General features: G+C 42.5%; 1 protein-coding gene across 1 annotated transcript in view; it reads left to right on the top strand.

Annotated features, from left to right (window-relative positions):
- The window catches only part of RAD51B (RAD51 paralog B), a 518,469-nt gene that overhangs the window by 9,619 nt on the left and 480,971 nt on the right, over window positions 1–27,879 (top strand). The window contains exons 5-7 of the mRNA XM_054715968.1: window positions 8,974–9,110; window positions 20,981–21,100; window positions 21,958–22,141. Of these exons, the coding sequence (XP_054571943.1) occupies window positions 8,974–9,110; window positions 20,981–21,100; window positions 21,958–22,141 (441 nt within the window). The remainder of the gene's footprint in view (window positions 1–8,973; window positions 9,111–20,980; window positions 21,101–21,957; window positions 22,142–27,879) is intronic.

Raw genomic sequence — 27,879 nt, 5'->3', positions numbered from 1 at the left:
TTGACTGACTGGTCTGCTTTGGTTGCTGTTCGTTTGAATTAACTTGGAAAGAGATGAATATTATGAAATAATATTAAACAATTTGGAGGAATTAAAAAAAGAATCACTAACTTAGTGTATTAGGAAAGAAAATTTGAAATTTTATTGACATGTGGGAAAATTACAGTGTTAAACTGAAATGAGCTATATTTATTTCCTGTTGAGGATAGAATTTGGTTGCAGGAAGTGATAGATCTTAGTTATATACTGTTGCATAACAAATTATCTCAAAACTAAGTGGCTCAAACAACAAAGAGCGCTTACTGGTTTTGTTTCTTTGGGAATGGCTTAGCTTGGTGACCTTGGCGAGGATCGCAGTGTCTGGAGGCTTGATGGGGCTGGCGGCTGTTTCCAAGGGGACTTACTCAGGACTGGGAAGTTGGTGCTGTGTTCACAGGAGGTCACAGTTCCTTCCCAGGCTGCTTGAGCCTTCTCATGACATGAGGGCTGATTTGAGGGCAACAGGATGGATGATCCAAAAGAAGGCAAGATGCAAGTGGCCATGCCTTTGATGATTTGACTGTGGCAGTTACACATCATTACTTCTGCCACATTGTCTTCATTAGAAGTGAGTCAGTAAGTCCAGCCCAAGTTCAAGGAAAGGGAAATTAGGCTCTACCTTTGAAGGAAGAAGTGTCAAGAAAGGATCTGAAGACATTTAAAAACCAGTTCTTTTCCTTGAAAGCTGCATTGGTTTGCTCACTGGTCCTGATGTGGTGAATTGATAGACTATGTTTACCAATACACTCCTGAGGGACTTCTTACCTGAGAGTTCCAGGGGCGTAGATACTTTAAGCAGACTTCTAAACAGGAGGACTCTTACATTCCGATAGTCATACATTTAACTGTAAATTTTTTTCCTTGAAGATCTAAAACCCTGTTTTAGATACAAAACTATATCTTATTTCCTGTCTTTCAGGAAGGATTAAAAAAGGTGTGTGTACTATGCCCAGTATTTGCCTATTAGATAGTTGGTAAATGAATGAGTGAAGTAACCTTTAAAAAAATAAAATTAGAACCTGCTGTTGCAGAGTACCGCCACCAGATGGTGCCAGAATTCTATTTTATTTAACCTTTTTGTGATTTAGTTGGACTTTTGCTTGAAGAAGTTTAGGACAATAGTGATCCACAGTTATAAACTTATTTAAATAACAAAAAATTGATGTAAGGAAGATTAACCAATAACTACTTCTTGTTTCTTAAGTTTTAGAATAATTTTCAATACATTTCACTCAGTTTTTATCAATTCTTTCTGAATCCAAGCCATAGTTACAAGCTATTTTTAAGTGTTTTTCTTTTTCATGATCTGCTGGGCTGAATTGGAATAGAAATCTCTGACTATTTATTAGTGGAAAATTCTCTAATTTTTGTTTCAGCCAAAGGCAGCCCCTTCCATCTTCTTGGGAGTTTTCAGCTGAATCTAGGAGTATTTCTGTTTACTTTTTATTAAAAAACAAAATATTTATTTTATGTATACAGATTTAAGTGTATCCTGCATGTGTAAGTTGTGAACTCCTGGAGCTCATGAGCGAATATAAGAAGCAGAACAATACCTAAACCATTGAAACTAGCTGTGGACTCCTCCCTGATCTTTGGCCTTCTGTTGGGAGATAACCTCCATCCTGAATTTCTGCCATTCTCTATTCCCCCCCTGTAGTTTCCTTTACCTTTACCACCTATATACATTAGAGATATAACATTTTACTTAGTTTTGGTTATTTTTGAGCTCTATGAAGTCATATATCTGTGGTTAAATCATATCATATCTCTTCTCTCTCCTTCTTTAACTTAGTATTGTTTTCTAAGTTTTATCCATGTTGTTGCAGGTAGCAAGAGTATAATTCACTGCTGTATCATATTCCATTTTGAAAATATGCTACAATTCATTTATTCCTTCTCTTGTGAGTGAACATTTGGATTGCTTCCCGTTTGCTCCTAATGTAAACAAGTTCTGTGAACCTTGCACTTGTCTCCTGGATCACCCGTACAGATATTTCTGTAAGGCAGTGATTGGCGAACTACTTACTGCTCAGTGGTCAGACCTGGCTCACTGCCTGTTTTTGTAAATAAAGTTTTATTGGAACATAGCTATGCTCATTTGTTTACATTTTGTCTGTGACTATAAGGCAGAGTTGAGTTAGTTGTGACAGAGACCTCATGGTCTACAAAGCCTAAAATGTCCCTATCTGGCCCCTATCTAGGGTATCTACTAGGTGTACCGGTTAATAATAGTGGATTTTGTAATCAAAGAAAACACGATAATTTCAAGAGAAACATCAAAAGTGCTTTATTCAAAGAAATGTCCATCGCTAGCTACACATTTCCCCATCTTTCAGGTAATTTGTGGATACCATCCCAATAGAACTTTTGTTTTGAGGCAAACCATTCAGAGACCCAGTTTTCCATTTCTTCGCACGATATGCATCTTTATCCAATAATGCTTGTAATTGTTGGTCTTCAAACTTTTTTGGTTGACCTGGACATTCTTTGTCTTTCACGTCAAAATAATCACTTTTAAAGCGTTTAAAACAGCGTTCACAAGTATCTTGAGATAGAGCATATTCACCATAAGCTTCCCAAAGTATATGATAACTTTCAGCAGCACTTTTCTTCAAAATGAATTAAAACTTCCCGCAAATGCTCTTTTTTTGGTATGAAATTCGACATTTTTAAGCGTAAAAATATCTATGATGTTAACACCTTCAGAAAATTTGACATGTGAAGTTTTGAAGCTTGTTGTCAATACAACAAAATAGCATACATATAAAATCACATATATATCAACATATGTGTAACTCCATCTATTGAAAAAAATCCTCATTATTAACCGGTACACTTAGTATATAGTGCTTGTTTACTATAATGCTTGCTTTCTGCTGCCTCTCTTATACTTCCCCCTTTGATCTTTGAATAACCTAAACTTTAGGAACTTCTAATGTTATTGCTATTGCAGGGTATAGTATTTATTTATTTATTTATTTATATATTTTATTGATTTTTTACAGAGAGGAAGGGAGAGGGATAGAGAGTTAGAAACATCGATGAGAGAGAGAGACATCGATCAGCTGCCTCCTGCACACCTCCCACAGGGGATGTGCCCGCAACCAAGGTACATGCCCTTGACCGGAATCAAACCTGGGACCCTTCAGTCCGCAGGACGACGCTCTATCCACCGAGCCAAACCGGTTTCAGCTATAGTATTTATTTTACAGTATATACCATTTGTTTTTTCAAATCATCAAAATAGCACATTTAAAGAATATGATTTTTCTACTTAATTAATTTTCCAATGAATACCAGTAATTCTTTTACTTTAGGAGTGTTTTTATTATATGTTTTTAAAGTTGTATATCTCTAATGTCTCTGTATCTATATATCTATATATTATTTTTGTTATGTATTGCTGTTTAACAAATCATTTCAAAGCTCAGTGCCTAAAAACAACAATAAATATTTCTCTCACAGTTTCTGTGAGTCAGGAATTCAGGAGCGGCTTAGTCAGGTGTTTCCTGTTACAGTCTCATGAGGTTACGGTCAAGATACTGGCTGAAGCCCCCGCTCTCTCAAAACTTGGCTGGCGCTGGGGGAGATGCTTTCGAGATGGCTTCCTTAAGTGGCTGGGGAGTCGGTGCTGATTGTCAGCAGGGGGACTCGTTATTGGCCACATGAACCTCTCCACGGGGCTGCTTGAGTGTCTTCCTGACGTGGCATCTGACTTTCCCTAGAGTAGGTGGTCTCCGAGAACAAACTAGAAACGGCACTGTCTTTTAGGGCTTAGCCTTGAAGTTGTAGACCATCACTTCTGCTGTGTTCTGCTGCTCACACAGGCATGTCCCATACAATGTGGGAGGGTGGGGGATCACAGGGTCCTTCTTAGAGGCTGGCTATCCCTATACACGTGTTTGTGTGTTTATATATGTACTAGAGGCCCGATGCACAAAATTCATGCAAGAGTAGGCCTTCCTTCCCCTGGCTGCTGGCACCGGCTTCCCTCTGGCACCTGCACCCTGGCTTCCCTCGGGCCGCCAGCAGGCACCTGGGACCCGGGCCCTGCCCACCCCCCACCGCCCACTGGTTGGTCGGTTGGTCGCAGCTTGCCTCAGCCCTCCCAGCTGCAGCGTCTTGCCTCGGCCCGTGTAGCCCCAGCTTCAAACAGAAGGTCGTCTGGAAGGAGGTCTGATCTAATTAGCATATTATGCTTTTATTATTATAGATGTATGCATGTATGTGTATATGTGTGTGTGTTTAATTTATTGCCTCTCTCTTCCTTGAGATTTTGTGGTAGGCAGAATTTCGAAAATGTCCTACAGATGTTCTGCTGTGATCCCTGTAACCTGTGAATGTGATGAGATATTGCTCCCACAGTTATGGTCTGTTATATGTCACAGTTGACTCTAAGATAGGGAGATTCTCCCAGTCTCAGCCCATGAGCCCTTAAGAGCAGTGAGTGTTCTCTGGCTAAAGAAGAGGGGGAAGCCAGAAAGATTCAAAACATGAGGATCCAAAACATGAAGGTGGAAGGGGCCATGTGAGAAGGAATGTAGGTGGCCTCTAGGCTCAGTAAGCAGCCGTAAAATGACAGCCAAAACGGACACAAGATGCTCAGACCCACATCTGCAGAGAAGTGGATTTTGCCAATGACCTGAATGAGCTTGGAAGGTGATTCTACACCCTATCCTCCCCTCTCCTCCCAACCTCCACAGAGAATCCTAGCTCAGCTGACATTTTGATTTTGGCCTTGGGAGACTGAGCGGAGAACCCAGGCCAGCCCATCAGGACTGCTAACCTACAGAACTGTGAGATAATAAATGGGTGTTGCTTTAAGCTGTTAAGATTGTGGTAATTTGTTACATAGCAATGGAGAAGTTGTCTAATGAATTGCATTGCACACTCTTTGTTTCTGGTTAAGAGGTGGAGCCTAGAGTCCCAGACATCAGGCAGAAGGTAGATCCGGTGGACGTGAGGGATAAGGCAGCTGGTTGAGTCAGCTTAGACTGGGCCTGGAGATGACTGAGGGAGGAAGAAAAATCTGGAAATATTCTGCTGTCATTTGTATGGCTGCTCCTTCCTGACTCTAACGTCAAAATTCCCTGATTTATTTATCATCAGTTTTGATTTATGAGAACGTCACCGAATCTGTGTATATTCAGTTACAGACCAAAAGCAGAAGCCGCAGAGGAATATATGAGCAGATAATTCTGCGTCTGTTATAACTGAATATTGGTAGCAAAGACATGTTTCAAGTTTAAACTTTAAAAGTTTGCATTCTGTGGAGATCACACCATGTGGTGGTGGCTTTGCCATATGAGAATAATAGAGATCAGACCCATGTTTCTCAATCCTTTTTTCATTATTGCCCCCTAAGGAGCTTTATAGACTTTTCCCCCTTAATCATCCCGCCATGCCATGAGATTTGAATACTACACATATACTGTATATTAGTTGATGTACTGAATGTATATCAAAACCAAGTTTCACCCTTGGGTTAGTATCACCCCTCCTGAGAATGCCTAACAAAGATGCTAATGTGATTAGGTAAATTTAAGACTGTGTTTAAAGGGACCATCAAAAAAGGTATTTTCGTATTGTAACCCAGAGATTACAGGACTAGAGAACTGGCCCAAGCTCAAGTTAGCAAAAAGAGATGTAACATCTATGTATCTTAGTTCAAGAGTCCCTCTGGGAAAGTAAACCCGGGAAGCACTGCCAAATCTTTATAGCATTTGAGTCATGATTAGATCCTTGCTCTAAGTAATAAGAAACACTGTAGCACATTTCTACATTACTCGCTTTGTTCGTGACTGCAGGAGACCTGGAGTCCTTGAGTGAGGCAGTTTTGCTTTGGAAATGACTATCCTGTCCCAAAAAGGTAGAGGCAAGAGGCCAGAGTCCTATTTTGGCATCCTAATCTTCCCTCCAAACGGTTAAATGTGACAGTTCTTTTTCTTTCTCTTCGGCAGAGTGAGCTGCGGCCTATAGGGTCACAGGGGTTGTAAACTCAAATGCCTACAAGGGCCAGACACGTAAAAGAAATGCATAAACAGCGAAGTGTAAGACATAATTGTTTTGTTGGCCAATTTTGGTTGCTTACACTCTTACAGCAACAGCAGAGTTTGCTTTTCTTGCTCATAGGTCTGCAGGCCGGTCAAGGTGGGTCTCGTCTCCCTCAGCTGCAGGAAGGGTCAGGCCAGCTCTGCGTACAACAGTAGCAGCAGCAGGAACGCTAGGAGAGATTTCTAATTGGCGCTCCTTGGCTGTAGCGTTTTGAGCGGCAGGATAATCAGGCGTCTGCAGGAGTTTAGCATATGTTGTTGATTGGAGTATAGTCCCCAATTTTTCACTTACTCACTGATTTGACAACTTTCTCCACGAAGGTTTTGTAGCGTCTTTCATATGGCACATGTTAATTGAGTGTCAAATGAATGATTATAACCGTTGATACTGTTCTTTTTTTTTTTTTTTTTTAGATATGAAACTTGGGGCCCTTGTCATTTCCATGTCCTCTTGCCTTGTTTTCGGATTTATTCCCCTGCCTTCTCTTTTCCCCTCCCTTCCCAATTTACTCCAAAAACAGCAGTTGTCAATATGAAATAAGAGGGACTGGTGGAGAAAACCCAAGATATAAAATCTTCCACATGTTGGTGTAAAGTAATTTAAGATCAATGTTTCTTTTACAAGGCAAAGTGCTACCTGGCCTTTCTGAGCTTTTTGTTTGTTTTAAGATTTAGAGAGTTCGTTATTTTTAAAATGAATTCTGTAGGTCTGAAGACCTAATCATATTTCTATAAAATTGTAGAGCAAATGGAGACAAATAGTTAGACGCTGGGGATTTGGGGTGGCCATTAAAAAAAAAAGTTTCCATATGCTTCTTTCTCAGATCAGAACCAGGCAGTCCTTAAATTGTCTTCTGTAAAGTATTGGGCTTTAGGCTGCCCCCATCTTGAATGTGGGAAGAACGAATATGGCTAAGAGTTTAGGCCCTAACAGGTCTGGTTTCACGTTCATCTCAACCGTTTAATCTCAGTTAAAATTAAAATGATGAGGCTTCATTTTTACTTTAGTACAATTAGACTTCTTGGGAATAATTCTCTTTCCTCTTTAAACCAATGAATAAATCAATTATTAAAGCAATTGTTAATACTTTGTATTTGGTATTTGATGGTCTTCACAACTGGTTATTTCCTCTCAGTTCTTTTACATTTCTCAGGCAGGTTGAAACGCAGGCTCTCACTATCTGAAGCTAATTGTATTTTACTGGTGTCTTCTGTGTGTAAACGTTGTATTCATTCTGAGTTTCCAAGAAGCAAATAACTTAGACTATTCTGGTTTGGCATGTTCTCTCTCTCTAACCACATTGGAGCTGAACCTGGGAACAGAACACAACTTGAAATTTTGTGGTTTGGCTGCTAGAATTTGGAGCTAAACTATCTGAAGCTAAAAATTATTAATGTTGAAATGTTTTAACCTACTAAGTAAACCTGAAAAATAACGAAATTTAACTTTTATCTGGATGTCAGATGTGTGACAAATGCTTGAAAATGATACCAGTGTTGCTAATTTTATATAAACCTGACTGGAAAAGCATGGAATTTCTATAGTACTCTGTAATGAGATGGGGAGTGACCATGAAGTTCATTTGCATTACGAGAGCTTCTTTGGTTATCTCCCAGCAAAGATTGTAAAAGAGTTGTTGAATTTAAAGATGGACAAAGAAAAAATTTTTTTTTTAAATGAAAAGATATGTCAAATTTGCCGACCTTTTCTTATGACCAGTGGCTACATTACATGCTTCATAGCAGATTAAAAACCAACCGACCAACCAACCAATGGAACACTCTTACTCCATCCCTTCAAAGTAAAAGTGATGTTTCAACAATAAGTGAGATAGTAATAGCCTTTTTAAAGATAGAGATTAAAATGCAGAGAGACTGTTTTTTAAGTCATTGCTTGGAAATGTTTCTTTTGTAATGTGATTTTTGTTGTCAGAGATATGTGTGTCTAATGAAAACTTTGCCATCTGCACACTGTAAAAAACTTATAACAATATTTTTTATACTGTTGAAAAGCTTCCAAATAGTTTCAGTTGATTTCTAAACCAATTGTTAAAAATGCAATATCTTTTGATTACTTTGTAAGAACATTGATAGGAGGGAAGACAGACATTTATTAGCCAAATTCAACAAGAACTAACTAATGGAATTTATTGAAAAATGAAAATACTGGCTTAGTAAGTACAAAAATGACATACTACTTTAATTTCAGCCCTTGCAAATTTGCAATCAAGCCCTTCCCTACTATATAGCCATTACAATTAAGTACTGAAATAAGCAGAACTTAGGTCCTGACATTTCAATCACTGAATTACAAAATATTTAAATCAATATTTAAAAAACTAGAGGCCCGATGCATGAAATTGTGCAAGAGTAGGCCTTCCTTCCCCCAGCTGCCAGCACTGGCTTCCCTCTGGCACCCGGGACCTGGGCTTCCCTCCAACCGCCGGCAGGCACCTGGGACCAGGGCTTCCCTCGCAGCCCTGGCTTTGTCCGGAAGGTCATCTGGAAGGACGTCCGGTCTAATTAGCATACTACACTTTTATTATTATAGATAATATAATTTCATTTATTTTCATTATTATCATTCCTCTACTGAAAGTATTAATGCTTTTATGAGAGTGAAAAGACCTAAGCAGCTGTTGGCAGCAAGACAGTACCAGGTGTTAGACCGGTGGAGTCAGACCAGATCTTGGTACTTGAGTTCTGGCTAAGAAAGAATTCAGAGTCAAGACTCAAACTACAAGAGAACCAACCCAGATGCATTGGCGAGAAGTTAATTCATTATATACAGTGGACATCTCTGGAAACCCAGATTAGTTGTACTGTGTTTGTGGGAAGTTCTTAAAGGAGTTTGCTTGTGATAACAGATTATTTTTTTTAGATTACAGGTCCACCAGGTTGTGGGAAAACTCAATTTTGTATAATGATGAGTGTTTTGGCCACATTACCCACCAACATGGGAGGATTAGAAGGAGCTGTTGTGTACATTGATACAGAATCAGCATTTAGTGCTGAAAGGTAGGAGATTTTATTGTTTTCCATTATAATACTCAGTTTTGTAACATATATCAGCATATAACATTTTCAAACAGGTTGACATTTTTTTTTTTTTGAGAACACAGAATTTAGATACTGTTTTAAAGGAATTGTCCTTTTACCATTGATGGAGCAGTTTCCTTTTACCTTTTCTATCCCTTTATTCGTTTAAGTGGGGTTCTGGGATAAGGTGTGTTTTGCAGAAAGTCAGGAAGAAAGAAGTTCAGGAAGAGGGAGAAATGTAAGTGGAAAATGGGGAAGAGGGAAAATTAATAAGAAAGACAGAGGTAAGCTGCTTTGTAACTAATTTCTAGTTGGAAGTAAAATATTAGTGAATGGAAAAATTGCAAATTTCAAAACATTTTTTTGATTGCCAAGTATTTCACTTTAGCCTTTGAAATAGTATGGAACACACTGATAGTAAGTGTATCTGCTTGGAAAGAAAAGATTTACTTAGTTTGGAAAGGACCTTTAACATTCCATGAGAGAGGCATTTAGTCATGTGTGTATTTCTGCACACCTGAAAATAAGTCTGGTCCTCATCTTTCCGTGCTCTAGTTGATAGTCATAAGCAGGAGTGCTTGTACATCTGGAGACTGATTCTATTCTGTTCTCTTGGTCAAGTTATATTATAGGTATAGTGAGTCTTTCTCTCACTATGTTATTGTGAATCATCTCTTCCTTATTGCTCTCAAGGAATACTATTTAAATCAAAGCATATTCCCTGACCAGATATGTTCCAAATGGATTATTTTGATTAGAGTTTATTTGCTTTGTTTACATCACTTGGGTATCTATTCTTTGTAAGTATATACCACAGGGTTGTCAGCAATTTGTTTTGTTCCTGAAGTATCAGCATGAAAGGGTTGTCAGGTTGAAAACTGAAGTTTTGGTTGACAACCGAGAAGTTTTGGTGAACAATTTGGTTGAGAACCGAATTGTTCAAGATGGGAGACGTTTGAGAAATGAGGTTTCACTGTATATTTTAGCCAGGTCTGTGTGGATTCCAGCCTGAGGTGCGGGCTTGAACGTCAGTAAAGAGCATGCAGGAAGCAGCCCATAGATTTTTCTATCTCTCTCTCTCTCCTCCCTTTCTCTCTCTAAAATCAATTTAAAAAACATATTTTTAAAAGCTGAGTCTTAGTACTACAAATAGACATGTGAGGAACACTAAGGGAAATGGGGAAGGAAGAGATGGGACCCAGGACCCTGGAAGGGGACATGGGGAGGTAGGGTATAGAATCGGAATATCATGAAGTAGAAGTAGACATTTCTGAGTTGTCATGAAATCAGAAAAGCTTTGAAAACTAGGAAGAAGATGTAGTTCAAAAGGGGAAGAAGCCAATCAAATAATCACAAAAATGTAAAATTATAAGTCATAACTAAGTATACACAGGAGAGGTATGTGTTGTATTGGTACTGTATGGAAGCCATGGCTATGCTTAGGTCTGAAGGAGTTGTTGTACTTAGTATGTATGTCACTTCTGAGGGTGTCAGGTACCCCAAAGCCAGTGCCCTTTATTATTTATTTATTTAACAATATATCTTCATTGATTTCAGAGAGGAAGGGAGAGGGAAAGAGAGATAGAAACACCAATGAGAGAGAATTATTGATTGGCTGCCTCCTGCCCACCCCCACAGGGGATTGAGCCCATAACCCGAGCATGTGCCCTGACCAGGAATCAAACTGAGACCTTCTGGTTCATAGGCTGATGCTCAACCACTAAGCCACACCGGCTGGGCAAGCCAGTCCCCTTTAATTCTTTTTTTTTTTTTTAAATTTCTTTATTGATTAAGGTGTCACATATTTGTCCTCATCCCCCCATTCCCATCCCACCCCTCTCCCCACGCATGCCCCAATCCCCTGTTGAACTTAACCGTTGGATAGGCTTATATGCATGCATACAGGTCCTTTGGTTGAACACTCCCCCTCCCCCCACCCTCCCCCTACCCTCCCCTATCCTCCCTCTGAGGCCCGATAGTCCGATCGATGCCTCCTTGCTTCTGGTTCTGTTCTTGTTCCTCAGTCTATGTTGTTCATCATTTCCCCTAGATGAGCGAGATCATATGTCACTAGATATATACTAATAAGAACTGAATGTGAGACGAGCAATAATAGTTATGCTGACAGGCAAATGAATCAATCTGTAGCGAGCTTCCCCCTGGACCAACAGTTCTTTTGAGACCCAATTTCGATGTCCAGTAGTTCCTTATGTGTACATGTCAGCACTGACCCCTCAGCTCTGGATGGTGGACAAATGGTGGTAATGGAGGTCCGACTCCCTCTGGTTTGGTCTCGGCCGAACCCAGGGGCACGGCGTCACCCGGACTCAGGGGCACGTGGCCTCACCCATACCCAAGGGGCGCGTGGTCTCACCCGGGCCTGGGACCCAGCCTCACCCGGATGGATCCAGGGGCGCACGGCCTCACCCGGACCCAGGATCTGGCTTCACCCGTACCCAGGGACGCTTGGCCTCTCCCAGACCCAGGGCCATGTGGCCTCACCCGGGCTTAGTTGCACAAGGCCTCACCTGGATCCAGGGACACATGGTCTCTCCCGGACCCAGGGACGCTTGGCCTCTCCCAGACCCAGGGCCACTTGGGCTCACCCGGGCCTAGGTGCACGAGGCCTCATCCGGATCCAGGGACGCATGGTCTCACCCGGACCCAGGGACGCTTGGCCTCTCCCAGACCCAGGGCCACTTGGGCTCACCCGGGCCTAGGTGCACAAGGCCTCACCCGGATCCAGGGACACATGGTCTCACCCGGACCCAGGGACGCTTGGCCTCTCCCAGACCCAGGGCCACTTGGGCTCACCCGGGCCTAGGTGCACGAGGCCTCACCCAGATCCTGGGACACATGGTCTCACCCGGACCCAGGGACGCTTGGCCTCTCCCAGACCCAGGGCCACTTGGGCTCACCCGGGCCTAGGTGCACGAGGCCTCATCCGGATCCAGGGACGCATGGTCTCACCCGGACCCAGGGACGCTTGGCCTCTCCCAGACCCAGGGCCACTTGGGCTCACCCGGGCCTAGGTGCACGAGGCCTCATCCGGATCCAGGGACGCATGGTCTCACCCGGACCCAGGGACGCTTGGCCTCTCCCAGACCCAGGGGCACGTGGCCTCACCCGGGCCTAGGTGCACGAGGCCTCACCCGGATCCAGGGACACATGGTCTCACCCGGACCCAGGGACGCTTGGCCTCTCCCAGACCCAGGGCCACTTGGGCTCACCCGGGCCTAGGTGCACGAGGCCTCATCCGGATCCAGGGACGCATGGTCTCACCCGGACCCAGGGACGCTTGGCCTGTCCCAGACCCAGGGCCACTTGGGCTCACCCGGGCCTAGGTGCTCGAGGCCTCACCCGGATCTTGGGACACATGGTCTCACCCGGACCCAGGGACGCTTGGCCTCTCCCAGACCCAGGGCCACTTGGGCTCACCCGGGCCTAGGTGCACGAGGCCTCATCCGGATCCAGGGACGCATGGTCTCACCCGGACCCAGGGACGCTTGGCCTCTCCCAGACCCAGGGGCACGTGGCCTCACCCGGGCCTAGGTGCACGAGGCCTCACCCGGATCCAGGGACGCATGGTCTCACCCGGACCCAGGGACGCTTGGCCTCTTCCAGACCCAGGGCCACTTGGGCTCACCCGGGCCTAGGTGCACGAGGCCTCACCCGGATCCAGGGACACATGGTCTCACCCGGACCCAGGGACGCTTGGCCTCTCCCAGACCCAGGGGCACGTGGCCTCACCCGGGCCTAGGTGCACGAGGCCTCATCCGGCTCCAGGGACACATGGTCGCACCCGGACCCAGGGACGTTTGGCCTCTCCCAGACCCAGGGCCACTTGGGCTCACCCGGGCCTAGGTGCACGCGGCCTCACCCGGATCCAGGGACACATGGTCTCGCCTGGACCCAGGGGTGTGTGGGCTCTCCCAGACCCAGGGGCGCTTGGCCTCGCCCGGGCACGGGATCCAGCGTCATCCGGGTCCAGGGGCACATGGCCTCACCCGGACCCGGAGTCCGGCCTCACCTGGACCCAGGGGCATGTGGCCTCACCTAGACCCAGGGACGTGAGGCCTCACTTATACCCAGAGGCGTGTGACCACACCCGAGCCCAGAGGCGCGCAACCCCGCCCGCACCCGGGTCTCAGCGGGGCCCCGTCTTCCCGATCCCAATTCCTGCCGGTCAATCCCCCCTCAGCAATTCCCCTGGCCATCCTTCCAGAGCTCCAGTATGGCTGCTGCAGAACTCGTCGGGCGGCGGCTCGGCGAAGCTCCAGTGCACCCGGTGCATGGCGGTGGGCCGGTCTGGCGTCGCTGCGTCGGCCCTTGGGTCTGCATCGGTGGCCGGTCGCCGAGCATGCGCACCTGGCCGCTTCCGGGGCGTTGAGATTCTTGACGGACTCAGAGGTCAGGAAGCGCGGAGTCTCCCACCCCATGTCTCATAGGGGCTCGTTTGTCCGTGCTTGGCTGCCAGTGGAGCCGTCCCCTCAGCCGGAGACCGCCGGGGGAACTGCGCCGCGCACGTTCCAGGCCGCTGTTGTATCGCCTGAGCCATAGTTCTTTTGTGTCGCCTGAGCCGTAGTTCTTAAAGTGTGGTCTTTGGGTCACCGGCATCAGCATCATCCCACATACCCCTCTTTTATTCTAGTTGTAGAGCATCTACTCAGCCAGCCCTATGGTGGTCTTGGATGGTGTCTGCTCTGCTCTCTTGTCGTAGTCTCAAAGTTGTTGTGGTAGGCAACAATCAGGCTTCCGCCCTATGCCTCCATCTTGGTCCTCCTTTGTATAGTTAAGTCTTGATTGTTGTTGGTGTCACTGGGGGGGCTCTCTTTGTCTATAAAGGAAGAGTTGCTGTGCAGGAGACACGTTTATGGGCCGGGTCTTGGTGCAGCAAAGCTTTGGCGCTCACTGAATATTCCCGTTGAATGTGTCCCTTATGCACGTGGTTGAAATCTGGTGTCATCTCCCACAGACCACTAGATGCCCTCGTTTCTGGGTCTCCAATGGGGTGTAGATCAGCTACTGCCTTAGGCACTCAGCAAGGATTACAGCAAAAACTGTAGTTTCTTCCTCCTGTCTGAGTGGCCCTGGAGCAGTCCGACTAGAACAGCAGTTCATCTGGTCCGCTGCCAGAGGGCAGGCCACCCACATGCATAAGCCGTTGCTTGGGGCGCAGGTGTGCCTGCAAGACTTGCGGGGCAGGTCTTCAAAACGTGCGGGGCGGGTCCCAGGGCGGGGCGGGGTCTCAGGGCGCCAACAGGCCATGGTGCGGCGAGCCGCGATGGCTGTGAGTCTGGTCCTTCTGCCTTCCACGTATCTAAGTCCCCTCGTTCCGCACTCCAGCGCAGCAAACACTGATTGCTGGGCGCACCTCCGCAAGAGTCCCGCCTCTCCCCGCAGGCATCTGGGTCTCCCGGGGTTCGCCAGAAGATGGATTTCAGGGTGATGGAGAGCTAATCTCCCCCAGGTTTGGAACAAAAGCCCCTTTCCCCCGCCACCAGCCAGACCCACGCGCCTCCACACCTCATCCCCTCCGATTTCGCTGGGTGCGAGGCAACAGAACAGCCTTTAACCTCCGCCGCCATCTTTTTCAAACTTCCCAATTTGTACTTCTTAATCCCTTCATTTCAGTCAACTCTACTGAAGTCTAGCGCCGCCGGGAGGTGCACGGAAAGGGCGCCCGGGCCTCCGTCCGGTGCGCGGTGCGCGCGTCCCGCGGAACCAGGCGCGCGAGGGCCGCGCGGCTGGGACGGGCGCTGGGCGGCCGCCGAGCTCCAGGCACCGCCATCGCCGCGTTCCGGACGTCGCCGCCGCGGCGTCCCCCCAATTTGTACTTCTTAATCCCTTGAATTCAGTCAACTCTACTGAAGTCTAGCGCCGCCGGGAGGTGCACGGAGAGGGCGCCCGGGCCTCCGTCCGGTGTGCGGGGCGCGCGGCCCGCGGCACCAGGCGCGCGGGGGCTGCGCGGCGGGGACGGGTGCTGGGAGGCCGCCAGGCTCCGGGCGCCGCCGCTGCGGCGGCGTCCCCAGCGTCCCGGGCCGGGCGGCCTGCGGGGGCGGCGGAGTTGCGAAAGTGAGTGAGTTTCCCAGGGTTTCGCCCGGAATGGGGTTCAGTGCAATCGGAGCCGGCGCTCAGCGCACTCCGGAGCCTTTATCTCCTTCCTGCCAGTGAACTCCGGCCAGGTCATCAGCCGCCCCTTCCTCTCCGGTTCCATCCTCCCCGCAGGCGCGTGTGCTCGTGTCTCCGCCCGTTTCTCCATACCTCAGGCTTTTACTTACGGCTTCCCCGACTGTCCCCGTGGCCTTCTCCTTCCCCCCAGCTGTGGGCATTTCAGTCCACCAACTTTCCTGTGGTTCTGGACGATGTCCGTTCTGACCTCTAGTTGTATTTTTGAAATTGTTGTGCCCGGCTGCAGGTTAGGTGTTTAACCTATGCCGCCATCTTGGTTTCTTCTCCCCTTTAATTCCTGCCAGACTATGTAAAGTGTCACTCTTTCTGATTCAGTGTATCAAGAGTGAGGCATAGAGGGGTAGTGGCCAGCCATGACTTTGGCTGATTTTGAAGGCAGTACTAGTGTGGTCTTAGTCACTTATTTGCTAGTTGGTACAAATTCAGGATCTTGGAGTCAGAGGTAAATAGGGGAGATAAATTCCCTTACCATTTTTTTTAGATGGTTTCATGAGTCTGGCTAGGTTCTCCCTAGTCCAACTTCAGCTGCCTTATCATTTGTGGATCTAGGTGAATTAGTAGGAAGGGAGATCTTGAAGAGTTCCTAGGATAGAAGATGGAAATTAGTTTCATGTACTTATTATTACTAAAACAGAACTTTGGAATCTGCTGGAATCTGTAAGGTACTAATAGATTCACATGTTTAGTCATCTCACAATGCTGAGCAAGTACATATTAAATTAATGAACAGGAAAATATTACATAGGTACAAGAAGCTTTTAAAAACCATGAACTTGTATTTTAGCACGTTAAAAGGACTTTTTTTTTTACATTAAGAATATGTTTTATTTCAAGTTGGCATGTGGTCACTAATATAAAACTTAAAAAAATTATTTTTATTATTTTTTTTTAATCCTCACCCGAGGATATTTTTTCATTGATTTTTAGAAAGAGTGGAAGAGAAAGGGAAAGACAGAGAAATATCAATGTGAGAGAAACACATCTATTGGTTTGTACCCCGACCAGGGCCTGGGCTAGGGAGGAGCCTGTAACAGGTGTGTGCCCTTGACTGGAATCGAGTGTGAACCCTTCAGTCCGCAGGCCAATGCTCTATCCACTGAGCCAAACTGGCTAGGGCTAAAGCTTTTAACTTTCCACTTATACAAGAGCTGTGAAGTAACAGGGAACTAATAACAGAAACCTTGATTCGAATCCATTGTTCTCCACTTCAGTGAGTGGTGAATTCCGTTCTTCCAGATGCTGACCAGTTAGTCCAGAAATCCACTCAGCTTCTCTTTTGAACTAGATCTTGGGTTCAGTTACTTCTAATCACGTGAGCTAGTCTCTAGTTGAAGACCCCATCTGGACTACTGCACTTGCTGATCTTACTTGCACCCTGGCCCATCTACAGCCTCTTCTTCATTTGTATTTAGAGTGCTTCTTTAAAAAGAAAAGAAGTCAGGCTATGTCTGTCCTGCTCCTAGGCCAGTGATGGGCAACCTTTTGAGCTTGGTGTGTCAGACTTCACCAAAAAACTGAGCATAACTCGGGTAGTGTGTCACTTTGAGGAAAAAACATTATTTAGCAAATGTTTCATCCTCAGGAGCAGCAAATGTTTCATCCTCAGCGTGCGGCCGCTGAGTGTCATCAGAAATGGCTACACGTGTCAGTGCTGACACGTGTGTCATAGGTTCGCCATCACTGTCCTAGGCTTTCACTAAATAAAATCCAAATAAAACCCACGGACCCAAGGATCTTGTGTGTTTTGCTCCCTGGCTAGCCCTCTGACCTTACTTCTTTTTATTCTCCCTCTTGCTTTCTGTGTTTCAGCTACGTTAGCCTCCTTATTATTTTCAAATGCCCCAGGCATCTTCTTACACTGGGCTTTTGCACTTATCGTTCTCTCTTCCTATGCACTGTTCCACTGGACAGCCACATGGTTCATTTTTTTTTTTTTGGTCTCCCTTAAACCTTTGCTCAAATGTCACCTTATTAAAGAGGTTTTCCCAGACCACTTTACATAAAATGTCACTTGCTTCCTTCCATCTGTCACAGCCTGTTCTCTTAAAACTGGTACACTTTTCTTTAGAGCATTTATTATCTGATGTATTTTATACTATATTTCTTTGTTTCTCTCAGTAGAATGTAAGTTCCATGAGGGAAAGAATCTTTGTTTTGTTTTTGTTCATTGCCATATCCTTAGCACTAGAACAGTGCCTGGCATATAGTAAGTCCTCAATAAATATTTGTTGAATGAATGAATCTTTTTAAAAAATATATTTTTATTGATTTTAGAGAGGGATAGAGAGATAGAACATCAATGATGAGAGAGAATCATTGATCAGTTGCCTCCTGCACGGCTGCTACTGGGGATCGAGCCCACTACCCAGGCATGTGCCCTTGGCTGGAATCGAACCTGGGACCCTTCAGTCCGCAGGCCAACGCTCTATCCACTGAGCCAAACTGGCTAGGGCTGAATGAATGAATCTTAAGTGCATTCTTTGAAAGATGTCCACTAGATGGCATTGTTTTCAAACTTAATGTAATTAACGTATGGAGCAAAAGAAGGGTTCTTTTCTGTTGCTTGCTCCAAACAAAACAGATCTTTGTTATGAAGATTGTCATGAGAGATTGCTATGATTAACGTAGGCATATAGAATATTGCATTTATATTTGGTTTTTGATTTATATATTTTTAGAAATCTTTTCTAAAATTAAAAAAATCACTTAGAGAAACTTAAAGAAAATCACAGCATACTGGTATGTAAATAACCATTTGATACAATTGTTTGGTCTGGTAACTATGGTTATTATTTTTATCTCTGTGCACAATTCCTAAGTTTTTCAGGTTTATTGACCCTAAGTTAGTCTAAGCTCATTAAGCTTGACCTTAAAGGCACCACCACCATCCCACTTAAACCTTCTGGCAAAAACCCTGTATGATTTTATTTCCCTCCTGCCATCTCCAATGTTTATTTAAGTCAGTAAGGCTCTTTTAGTTTATTTCCTACTAAACTAGATAAATTGTGCATTTTTAAGATGGAAAGAAAGAAAATACTCCCATTGCCTAGTAATGGAGTACCCGATATATTTAATGTCCAGAAGTAAATTCCATCATTAGCAAGAACTGTGGTTTCTATATTTCGTGGTGTTAGTGATATTGCCCCTAACCCCACTCTCCACCAAAGTATCAGGGAAAGAAGGGGGCATTACTATGAATAAAGTTAGCTCATGTCCATGCCATGGCCACCTTCCTTCTGAGGGACGTTAATGGCATGAAGAGCGGTAATGAGTTCCAGAGCCTTTCACCACTTAAGCCACTAGTTGAAATCCAGTCTAGTGTTGGAGGCAGAGAATTACTGTCTGTCAGCTGTTCACTTGTTGCCAATGAGTTAGGTACTCTCAGTCTGGTTCCTAATCAGCTGGGCATCCAAATTTTGAAAAACTTCTATGTTTCAGATGGATGTTGTCATTTCTATCTTGTTAAAATTCAGTGGGTTCCAAGTACCAGAGCTTTTTAGCTGATTTCTCTGACTAGCACTAAATTCAATAAATAATTGTCCTAATAAAAATATTTACACATTTCCCAAACCCTCAAAATATACCTGTTCTACCTTTTCTAATGCCATCTTATTTCTTCTTGCTTTTATCACTTACCTTATTTTTAAAAAATTTCCCAATTCCTATGCCTTTCTTAGGAACTTCTCTTGAATGATCATTTGATCCATTTTGTTCTCACTCTTTACACATCTTTTAGTACTATTCCTTACTCCTAAAATAATTTTTCTTCTTCCTGTTCAACCTAATGTTTTTTTTTCTTTTCAAATTGTTCAAAATATGCTTTAAAAATGTTATTGACTAGATTTCTTTAATGTTTCTTCCTGTTTTAGATTTTTCTCTTTTATTTCTGATTATAGCATATGTGAGGAACTTATTTTGTTTATTTAAAGTTCTCAGCCTCTTCTTGGAACTCATTAACTGTCTAATAATGAAAAAATACTGTCCTTTTGTACTTTGTGTCTTTAAATGGAACATAAAATATAGGATCATTTTTGTGTTCCCAGGCCTTCTTCCCGGTCACCCTTGGATGATAGTTCAGTATGGGGCTGATAAAGTATCATTTTAAATAGGAGACAGTTATACTCTAAGGTTTACATTTTCACATTTTTAATCCGAAGTTTCTGGTGCTGCTCTCCATGTCTTGTACTATTAATGGTGGTAGTTGCATGTGTTTCAATTGTCACTCTCCTATGCTTGGCCTGCCCCATGCATTAGAACTAGCTTTGAGGTCAGAATTCAGTGTTTAGAATATCATTTTTTACTTACAACATTTGTTTGTGAAGAAAGTAATTTTCTGTCTACCAAGGACTTATTGGATAGCATTTTTTGTTTGTTTGTTTTTGTAATCCTTACCCGAGGATATACACTGAGTGGCCAGATTATTATTATTTTAAAAAATATATATTTTATTGATTTTTTACAGAGAGGAAGGGAGAGGGATAGAGAGTTAGAAACATCAATGAGAGAGAAACATCGATCAGCTGCCTCCTGCACACTCCCCACTGGGGATGTGCCCACAACCAAGGTACATGCCCTTGACCAGAATCAAACCTGGGACCTTCAGTCCGAAGGCCGACGCTCTATCCACTGAGCCAAACCAGTTAGGGCTGGCCAGATTATTATGATCTCTGAATGCATAATAATCTGGCCACTCAGTGTATAACCTATATAATAAAAGGCTTATATGCAAATTGTCCCCTCGATCAGGAGTTCGACCAGCAAGCAGGCCGGCCAACCGCCCATGTCCCCTCCCCCTGGCCAGGCTGGCCGGACCCCCCACCCATGCACGAATTCATGCACTGGGCCTCTAATAAACACACACACACACACACACACACACACACACACACACTGAGTGGCCAGATTATTATGCGTTTAGAGATCATCATAATCTGGCCACTCAGTGTATTTTTTCCCATTGATTTTGGAGAGAGTGGAAGGGCGGGAGGTGAGAGAGAGAGACAAAGAGAAAGAGAGAAATTTTGATATGAGAGAGACACATCGATTGGTTGCCTCCAGCATGAGCCCCAACTGGGCCCAGGGATCAGACCTGTAATGGAGGTACATGCCCTTGACTGGAAATTGAATCTGCGACCCTTCGGTTCACAGGCCCATGCTCCAGCCACTGAGCCAAACTGGCCAGGGCACATTTATTTTGTATGTATTAAGTTTTAATGGACAAAACATATCTTTTAGGTCTGTGACATGGAGACCTATTGATATTTGAATGATAATGTATTTGTTCAAATATATTTCATTCATGAAAATGCATTTTTCTTATTTATTAAACATATGTTATAGCTACTAGTCAGAATATCATTTATTAAAAAACATGTTTATTCCCAGAAAGATAAACCTGAGAGGCATTAGATGCAAATTAAAAGCCCTTGCTGGTCTCATGCTCCATCTGCTAACTGCTCTTAGTGCTTATAAAGCAGGGCTTACATTCCAGACTAGTATATTAGGCCGTTTTACTTATACCTGCTCTATTGATGAGGCTTTCATTCTAGTGTTCCTTGTGGCTTATGAGTTTCCTAAGTAAAATTCATTTAGAGGTTCAGCAATGTGGCCTTAAATATCATTTACTATTTTCACTTATTCTGTTTTTTCCCCCATAGACTGATTGAGATAGCAGAATCTCGTTTTCCCAGATATTTTGATACTGAAGAAAAATTACTTTTGACAAGCAGTAAAGTTCATCTTTATCGGGAACTCAGCTGTGATGAGGTTCAACAAAGGTATGCTGGTTTAGATTTCAGTATTTTAGTAACACTTTGAAGATTTTTGTTTTTGTTTTTAGTTTCTGAGTGAAAAAAATCCCTACATATTAGGTTTATGAGCAATAAAATTATTTCCATATTCTTTATTCACTATGGCCTATTAATTGAAGTATTTCTTTAAAAATGAAAAAACACAATAAAATGTTTTATATTTAATTACCTAAGTGGTGTATTAATTATGTATTGTTTCATTAACAAATTACCCCAAAGTTTAGCAGCTTAAGGCTCACTTGGGATTGGAGAACCTTGAAGAATTCCAAGGTCACACATGTAGATGCTGGAAGGCCTCCCTTCCTTTCTCGATGTTAGCTAGAGGCCTCTGTTCCTCACCCCATGGGCCTCTCCACAGGGCTGTTTACAACACAGCAACTAGCCTCCCCCAGAGTGAGGGATCTGAGAGAGCTGAGAGGTGAGAGAGAGCCCAAGGTGAAAGCTGTAGTCTTTTATAACCTGCTCTCAGAAATGCCGGACCATCATTTTGTCATACCAACCCTAGTACAAGGTGGGAGAGACTCTGTAGGGTATGAATTCTGGGCTATTTTGGAGACTGGCTACCACAAGTAATTTCACCCTAAGATTGGAGCTTTAGCACTATCAAAGGCTAAGGAATGAAACCATTTTGGTTTATTTCCAAAAGCATGCCATATGTATAGAAGAGATATATGAAAATAAGTTATGTTTATTGAATACTTGCGATCATCACTATAACTTAGGAAAGAACAATTTGTTTTTAAGTTGGTTAACCTTTGCAATGCCCTACTTTTTAAAATTATGTCTTAAACTTTTCTACTATTTTACAAATTCTGCTTTTACAGGATTGAGTCCTTAGAAGAAGAAATTATTTCGAAAGGAGTTAAACTTGTGATTATTGACTCCGTTGCTTCTGTGGTCAGAAAGGAGTTTGATACACAACTTCAGGACAACATGAGAGAAAGGAACAAGTTCTTGGCAAGAGAAGCAGCCTCCTTGAAGTATCTGGCTGAGGAATTTTCAATCCCAGTAAGTTTTTATTTCTCTCTCTTTTTTTCTTTACCATTCTTTTATTATTATTATTAAAGTCCACTGACATAATATCAATTAATATAATTAGAAGGAAATGTAAAACAAAGGACTTTCTAAAGGTAGCATAGTGTAATAGCTAGAGTAAATGTCACCATCTTATTAAATTCATTCTTCTATTGAGATTATTTCATCCTTTTTACAGTTTGAGCCTGGAATAGAGTTATTTATTTATTGGCATACAATATTATACTAGTCTCAAGTGTACAACATAGTGATTAGACACTTACAAAAGTTACAAAGTGATCAGCCCATTACTGTTGGCATGACTTTCAGTGGTGGGAGTTGTGATGAGGAAATCTGAAGATGAGGATATGTTGCAAGGGTTTGCGGTAGGTGAACTACAAGATGCAAGTGTTCGCTGAGTGTTCGCATTCCCATTACCAGTGTGTGGGAGAGTCCTGCTTCTTCAGCCTCACCAACATTTAGTATTATCAGGCTTTTCAGTCTTAGCCATGCATTATCTCCACAGAAGATAAGAAATTTCTTAAATTGAGATAACATTAGTTATGATTTTATCATTTTTAGATTTGTGTTTGGAAAATTAAAATCTTGGATCTTTTTAACATAAAGAATATGTACCAAGAGTGTTTATGTTTATGACTTGTGAGAGGGAAAAGAATGTATGTACCAACTTTTGACATTTGTTCTTATCACAAGCAAAAATTCAGGGCTTGCATTTCTATGAAAGTCTAATGAACTTTCTCTGATTGTAAAATAGGAATCCTAGACTCTAGATATATGTAAATAACCCATCAAAACTCTAGAGTTATATTTTGCTGTTGTGTAATGCTATTGTGTGATTTTCCAGAAATTGTGTAATTTTTGGTTTATTGTGATAATTTTCATATTAATTCCGGACAGCAAACACTATAAAAGGTAAGAAAAGTCCTTCAAGTTTTTTTCTTCAGTGCATTTTATTTATTCACTCACATTTAAACTCAGATTATTTTTAAAGCTACCCTTTATTCATTCAGGTAACTGAAACTCACACAGTAGACTAAACCTTTAATTCATCTTTCAGTGATAATACTTCTAGAAAAATTATATCTTTATTTTTTGTAGCTCTTTATAATTTATAAAACTTTGCTTTTTTGTTGACTAGAGCAAAAAGGTAGAAATAACTTAAAAGTTAATGAGTAGGCGATTGGCTAAATAAATGGTAGTACATCCATATAACAGAATATTGTGCCAATATTAAAATGAACGAGGTAGCCCAGAAATGCATTCACAGGTTTTATAGGAAAGGACTAGCTCAGCTGGCTTGGGGTGCTGAAACCAGCATATTCCGAAGAAAGGTCTGTCTTCAGGACTGGTCCTCTACTAGCTCCTGGGAGATGAACTCAGCCACTGGGATATTCTGCCTAATAAGTGTGTGTTTGTGTGCCTGAGGCCCTGGACCACATAGAACCAGTTATATTCGATAGTTTATGCAAAACATGTGATTTATGGTGAGCACCTATGTTACTCTGGGGACTGGAATCTGAATAACTGAGGTCAGTGATGCAGGCCCTGTGTGCCTTCTGAATGCCCCCCCCCCCCCCCCATAAAAACCATGGACACCAGGGCTTGGGCAAGCTTTCCTGGTTGACATCACTTCACTTGTGTTGTCACACATCATTGCTGGGAGAATTAAGTACGTCCATGCAACTCCACTGGGGGATGAACCAGGAAGGTTGTGCCTGGTTTTTCCTGGACTTTGCTTATTCTTTTCTCCACTATTTCAGTCTGTGTCCATCTGCTATAATAAGCCACACACATGCGTGTACAGCTTTTCTGAGTCCTGTGGGTCCTTCCATGGTGAATCATTGAGCCAGAGAATTGTCTTGGGGACCCCTGCCACACAGAAGCATCAATAGGCATGAGCAAGCATATTTATGGCAGCTCTATTTGTAATTGCTTGAAACTGGCAAAATGTTGTTACTAGTTTTGCCTCAATCTTAATGTATTGGTTTTGATAATTGTACTATGGCTATGTGAGATGTTAACATTAAGAGAAGCTGGATAAAGGGCATATAGGAACTCTCTGTGCTCTTTTCGCAACTGTTGAGTCTCAAGTTATTTTAAAATAAAAATTGAAAAAATGGGAGAGTGAGTTTGGGTGCTTTTATATGCATAAGTTGGTTCTGGAAGCTCATAAAGAAACTCCTTTGGTTGCATCTGGAGAAGGAAAATAGGGGCTAGAAGGAGAGTTACATTTGATGCATTGGATCGCATCCGTTTAGTCATCTGTCTATAGATGTTATAATACCTCTTTAATTTAAACACTGCTCTTCATCTTTCAGCAAATCTAGTTGGCTCCATTTCTATATATAGTCTATACTTGATTACTTCCTACTCCTTCAGTGCTGTTACCCTGGTTCCTGGTGGTGCTGACTTTGGAATTAGATGTTGGTTTGAAGCACAGCCTCTCTGCTAATTTTATTACGTTGAGTAAGTTATTTATCCTTGCTCCAACTCTTAGTTTCCCATTAGAAAAATGGGGGTAATAATATCTGACTCATGGGGTGTGAGGATTAAATGAGATAATGTCTGTAATGTTCTTTGCACAATGTTTGACACATTCAGTAAAAGGTAGCCATTAATGATTAATTTTAGTAGTTAAATCCCAGATGCTTGGTGTCTTTTCTCTATCTTCTCCTAATATTTTGTTTCCACAAGGCTTCAAGCTCCTCAAAAAGGAAAATCATCTTACTCACTATTGTGTCTCCATTGGCTGTTTTGTTGATGGATATTGTTACTGTCTGGACCCTCCTATACCTGGTTAACTCATTCTTGGGACCTCAGACTCTCTCTTTTTCTTTTTAACACCACGCTCAGCAATTGTGTACAAAACTCTGTACCAGGCACTGTTAGATCATAAAGATGAATAAAACATAGTCTTTGCCCTTAAGGCTCTATAAATAAGTTAACTTTAGGAGACAAATAGCTTTCTGTGGCATAATGGAGAATGAAATAAGTATCTTGTCTACTGTTCTTTTTTTGTTTCCAACAGATGTAAGTAGCTTGGTATCCAGTTCTCTGTTTTTTCTTGGGACTGTAGATTACACAGAGAGAAATAAAGGCAGGTAGCATAGATCTTCATAAGCTCTAGTTAAATTCTTTATTATGTCTAACCTTGCTGTCCATTCTTATTCAGAGAGTGCTTGTTTAGAGATACAGTGGTTAAACTGATAAAGCACAAGCATAATTCCAATGTTGTTGCTAAAAAAAAAATGAAAGTAAGTTGCTGCTCTTAGTCTTTAGATTTACTTTACATATAGTACACAGTGCCTAGATGTGTTTGTAAAATTTTCCAGTTGAAGGTTGTTGCTGATGGCAAATTTCAGTTCTCAAGTGAGAAGAGGGATGCAGAGAAATGCAGTGATTTATCTAAGATTGTTCAAGAAGCAATTGCATAATTATTATCCATTGCTACTACTCTCCTGGATTATTATTACAACTAGAGGCCCGATGCACGAAATTTGTGCAAGGGGCTTGGCCCCCGCAGCTGCGGCGGCTTGCCTTGGCCCTCACAGCTCCGTCTTCGTCCGGAAGGTCGTCTGGAAGGACATCCGGTCTAATTAGCATATTATGTTTTTATTATTATAGATGTCTTAATTGGCCTGCTTATCTTCCTCTCCCCCTCCCTCCCCCCAATAGGGACATACTATTGACCTTAAACAGACAGATATGGTTTTTATTCTGGAACAATATGCTGTTTAATTGCAAATAGCAAACATTCTTTATAGAGAAAAGGGGAGTTCAGGGGCTGCTATAAAGAAGTAGTCCATTGGAGGAAACTGGGTATTTGAAGTGGCTTTTCTTTGGCTGAGTGGTTGCTGGGTGAAGAGAAGATTGTCCTTCTTCCTGTTGGGGTAGTAGAGCAGAAAAGCATCTTCCTGTTGAAATGGGAAGTATGTCTCTTCCTGTTTGGGGTAGGTGATGACAAGTGGTAGAGTGTATAGGGTAGAGCCCCACAGGCCCTCTGAACTCCAATTTAAATAAAGTTTCTTTTTATTAATCTTCACAATATTACTGCTACATAATTTTCTCAGAGTCTATCTCTCAACACATCCTCCTCTGCTCAGAAGCATTGCATGGTACCATATTTTTTTATAGAATATATCTACTAGACTTTAACCACTATGAGGGCAGAGAACTTATCTGTTTGTTCACACTTGTATCCTTTGCATCTAGGACAGTTCATGGCACATAATAGTTACTTCAGTTTAAATTCGTTAAATGGTTAAGACTAAATTCCTGCTATGATGTTCATGGTTCGCTTCCATCTTGCTCCAACCCACTCTTCCTATCATTTTTTTACTCTTCTGTGCAGGCTGCTGGTCTGTCTGTTCCTTTTTATGTTTATTCTAGCTGTGGATGTCTTTTCCTTTCATATATCCCTTTCTAAATTTTACTCTTCTTTCATGTCTGACCGCTCAAGTTTTGTCTCTTTCCATAGATTTTTGTTCTGCTCTGTTTTAGCTCCAGTCAATTTTACCTTTCTTTGTAGTACACACACATTTTAGCCCCCACCAATTCTATCTTCTTTTGTAGTATATATGGTCTTAACTTTTTTAAAAAAATTAATTTTATTGGGGTGACATTGGCTAATAGGATCATATAGGTTTCAAGTATACATTTCTATGATACAAGATCTGTATGTACTGTGTGCCTACCACCTAAAGTCAAACCATTTTCCCTCATATGTTGTGCCCCCTTTGCCCCTATTTCCCCTCCAACCCTTTCCCTCTGGTAACTACCACACTGCTGTCTGTATCTACGAATTTCAGTTTTATATCCCACAATATGAGTGAAATCATCTGGTTCTTAGCATTTTCTGACAGACTTATTTGTTCTTAACTTCTGAATTAGAACTTTAATCATTTATTGCCTTGCAGTGCCATTTTATTTTATTTATTTTTAAAATATATTTTTGTTGATTTCAGAGAGGAAGGGAGAGGGAGCGAGAGATAGAAACATCAATGATGAGAGAGAATCATTTATCAGCTGCTTCCTGCACATCCCCTACTGGGGCTCGAGCCTGCAACCCGGTCATGTGCCCTTGGCTGAAATCAAACCCGGGACCCTTCAGTCCAAAGGTGGACGCTCTATCCACTGAGCCAAACCAGCTAGGGCTGCAGTGTCATTTTAAATTTTGATCTCCTTAGTTTATTAGAAAGCTCCCTCAAAACAGAACTGTCTTTTTTGCCTCCTCCCTAGTTGCCTACATCGAATAGTGTCCATGTTCAATAGTGCTCTGTATTGAATAAATGTCTAGTACATATTTGCATAATGATTGCATCACTTTTTCTACTTATACAATGTCTGAAATGCATATTTAACTAAGTGCCTACTTCAATTCTAATACTTCTTAAAGGGAAAACATTCTAACATTCATTCTAAAAAGTGAAAAGATATTTAGAAGCCAAACTTTGGTGTTTCTCCCCTTTCTCTTTCTTCTTTAAAATTAAATGGAGAGGCTTTGTTGATAATTTGAAAGCTCTGAACTTTTGATTGAGTATGATGCATAAACTTGGTGTGAGATTTTATACAAAGAGCTACGACCATCAAGCTGGGATTGTAACATTAGTGCTCTGTATATACTATTAATATAATGCCTTGTCTATAAGTTTAACAGTGTCACATTATATTATACTTACGATTTCTAACTTATCAAAAAAACCCCAAACAAC

This window comes from Eptesicus fuscus, chromosome 5, assembly GCF_027574615.1.
Source record: "Eptesicus fuscus isolate TK198812 chromosome 5, DD_ASM_mEF_20220401, whole genome shotgun sequence".
Classification (NCBI taxonomy): Eukaryota; Metazoa; Chordata; class Mammalia; order Chiroptera; family Vespertilionidae; genus Eptesicus; species Eptesicus fuscus.
The sequence above is the reverse complement of the archived record's forward strand: the minus strand, read 5'-3'. Positions and strand labels throughout refer to the sequence as shown.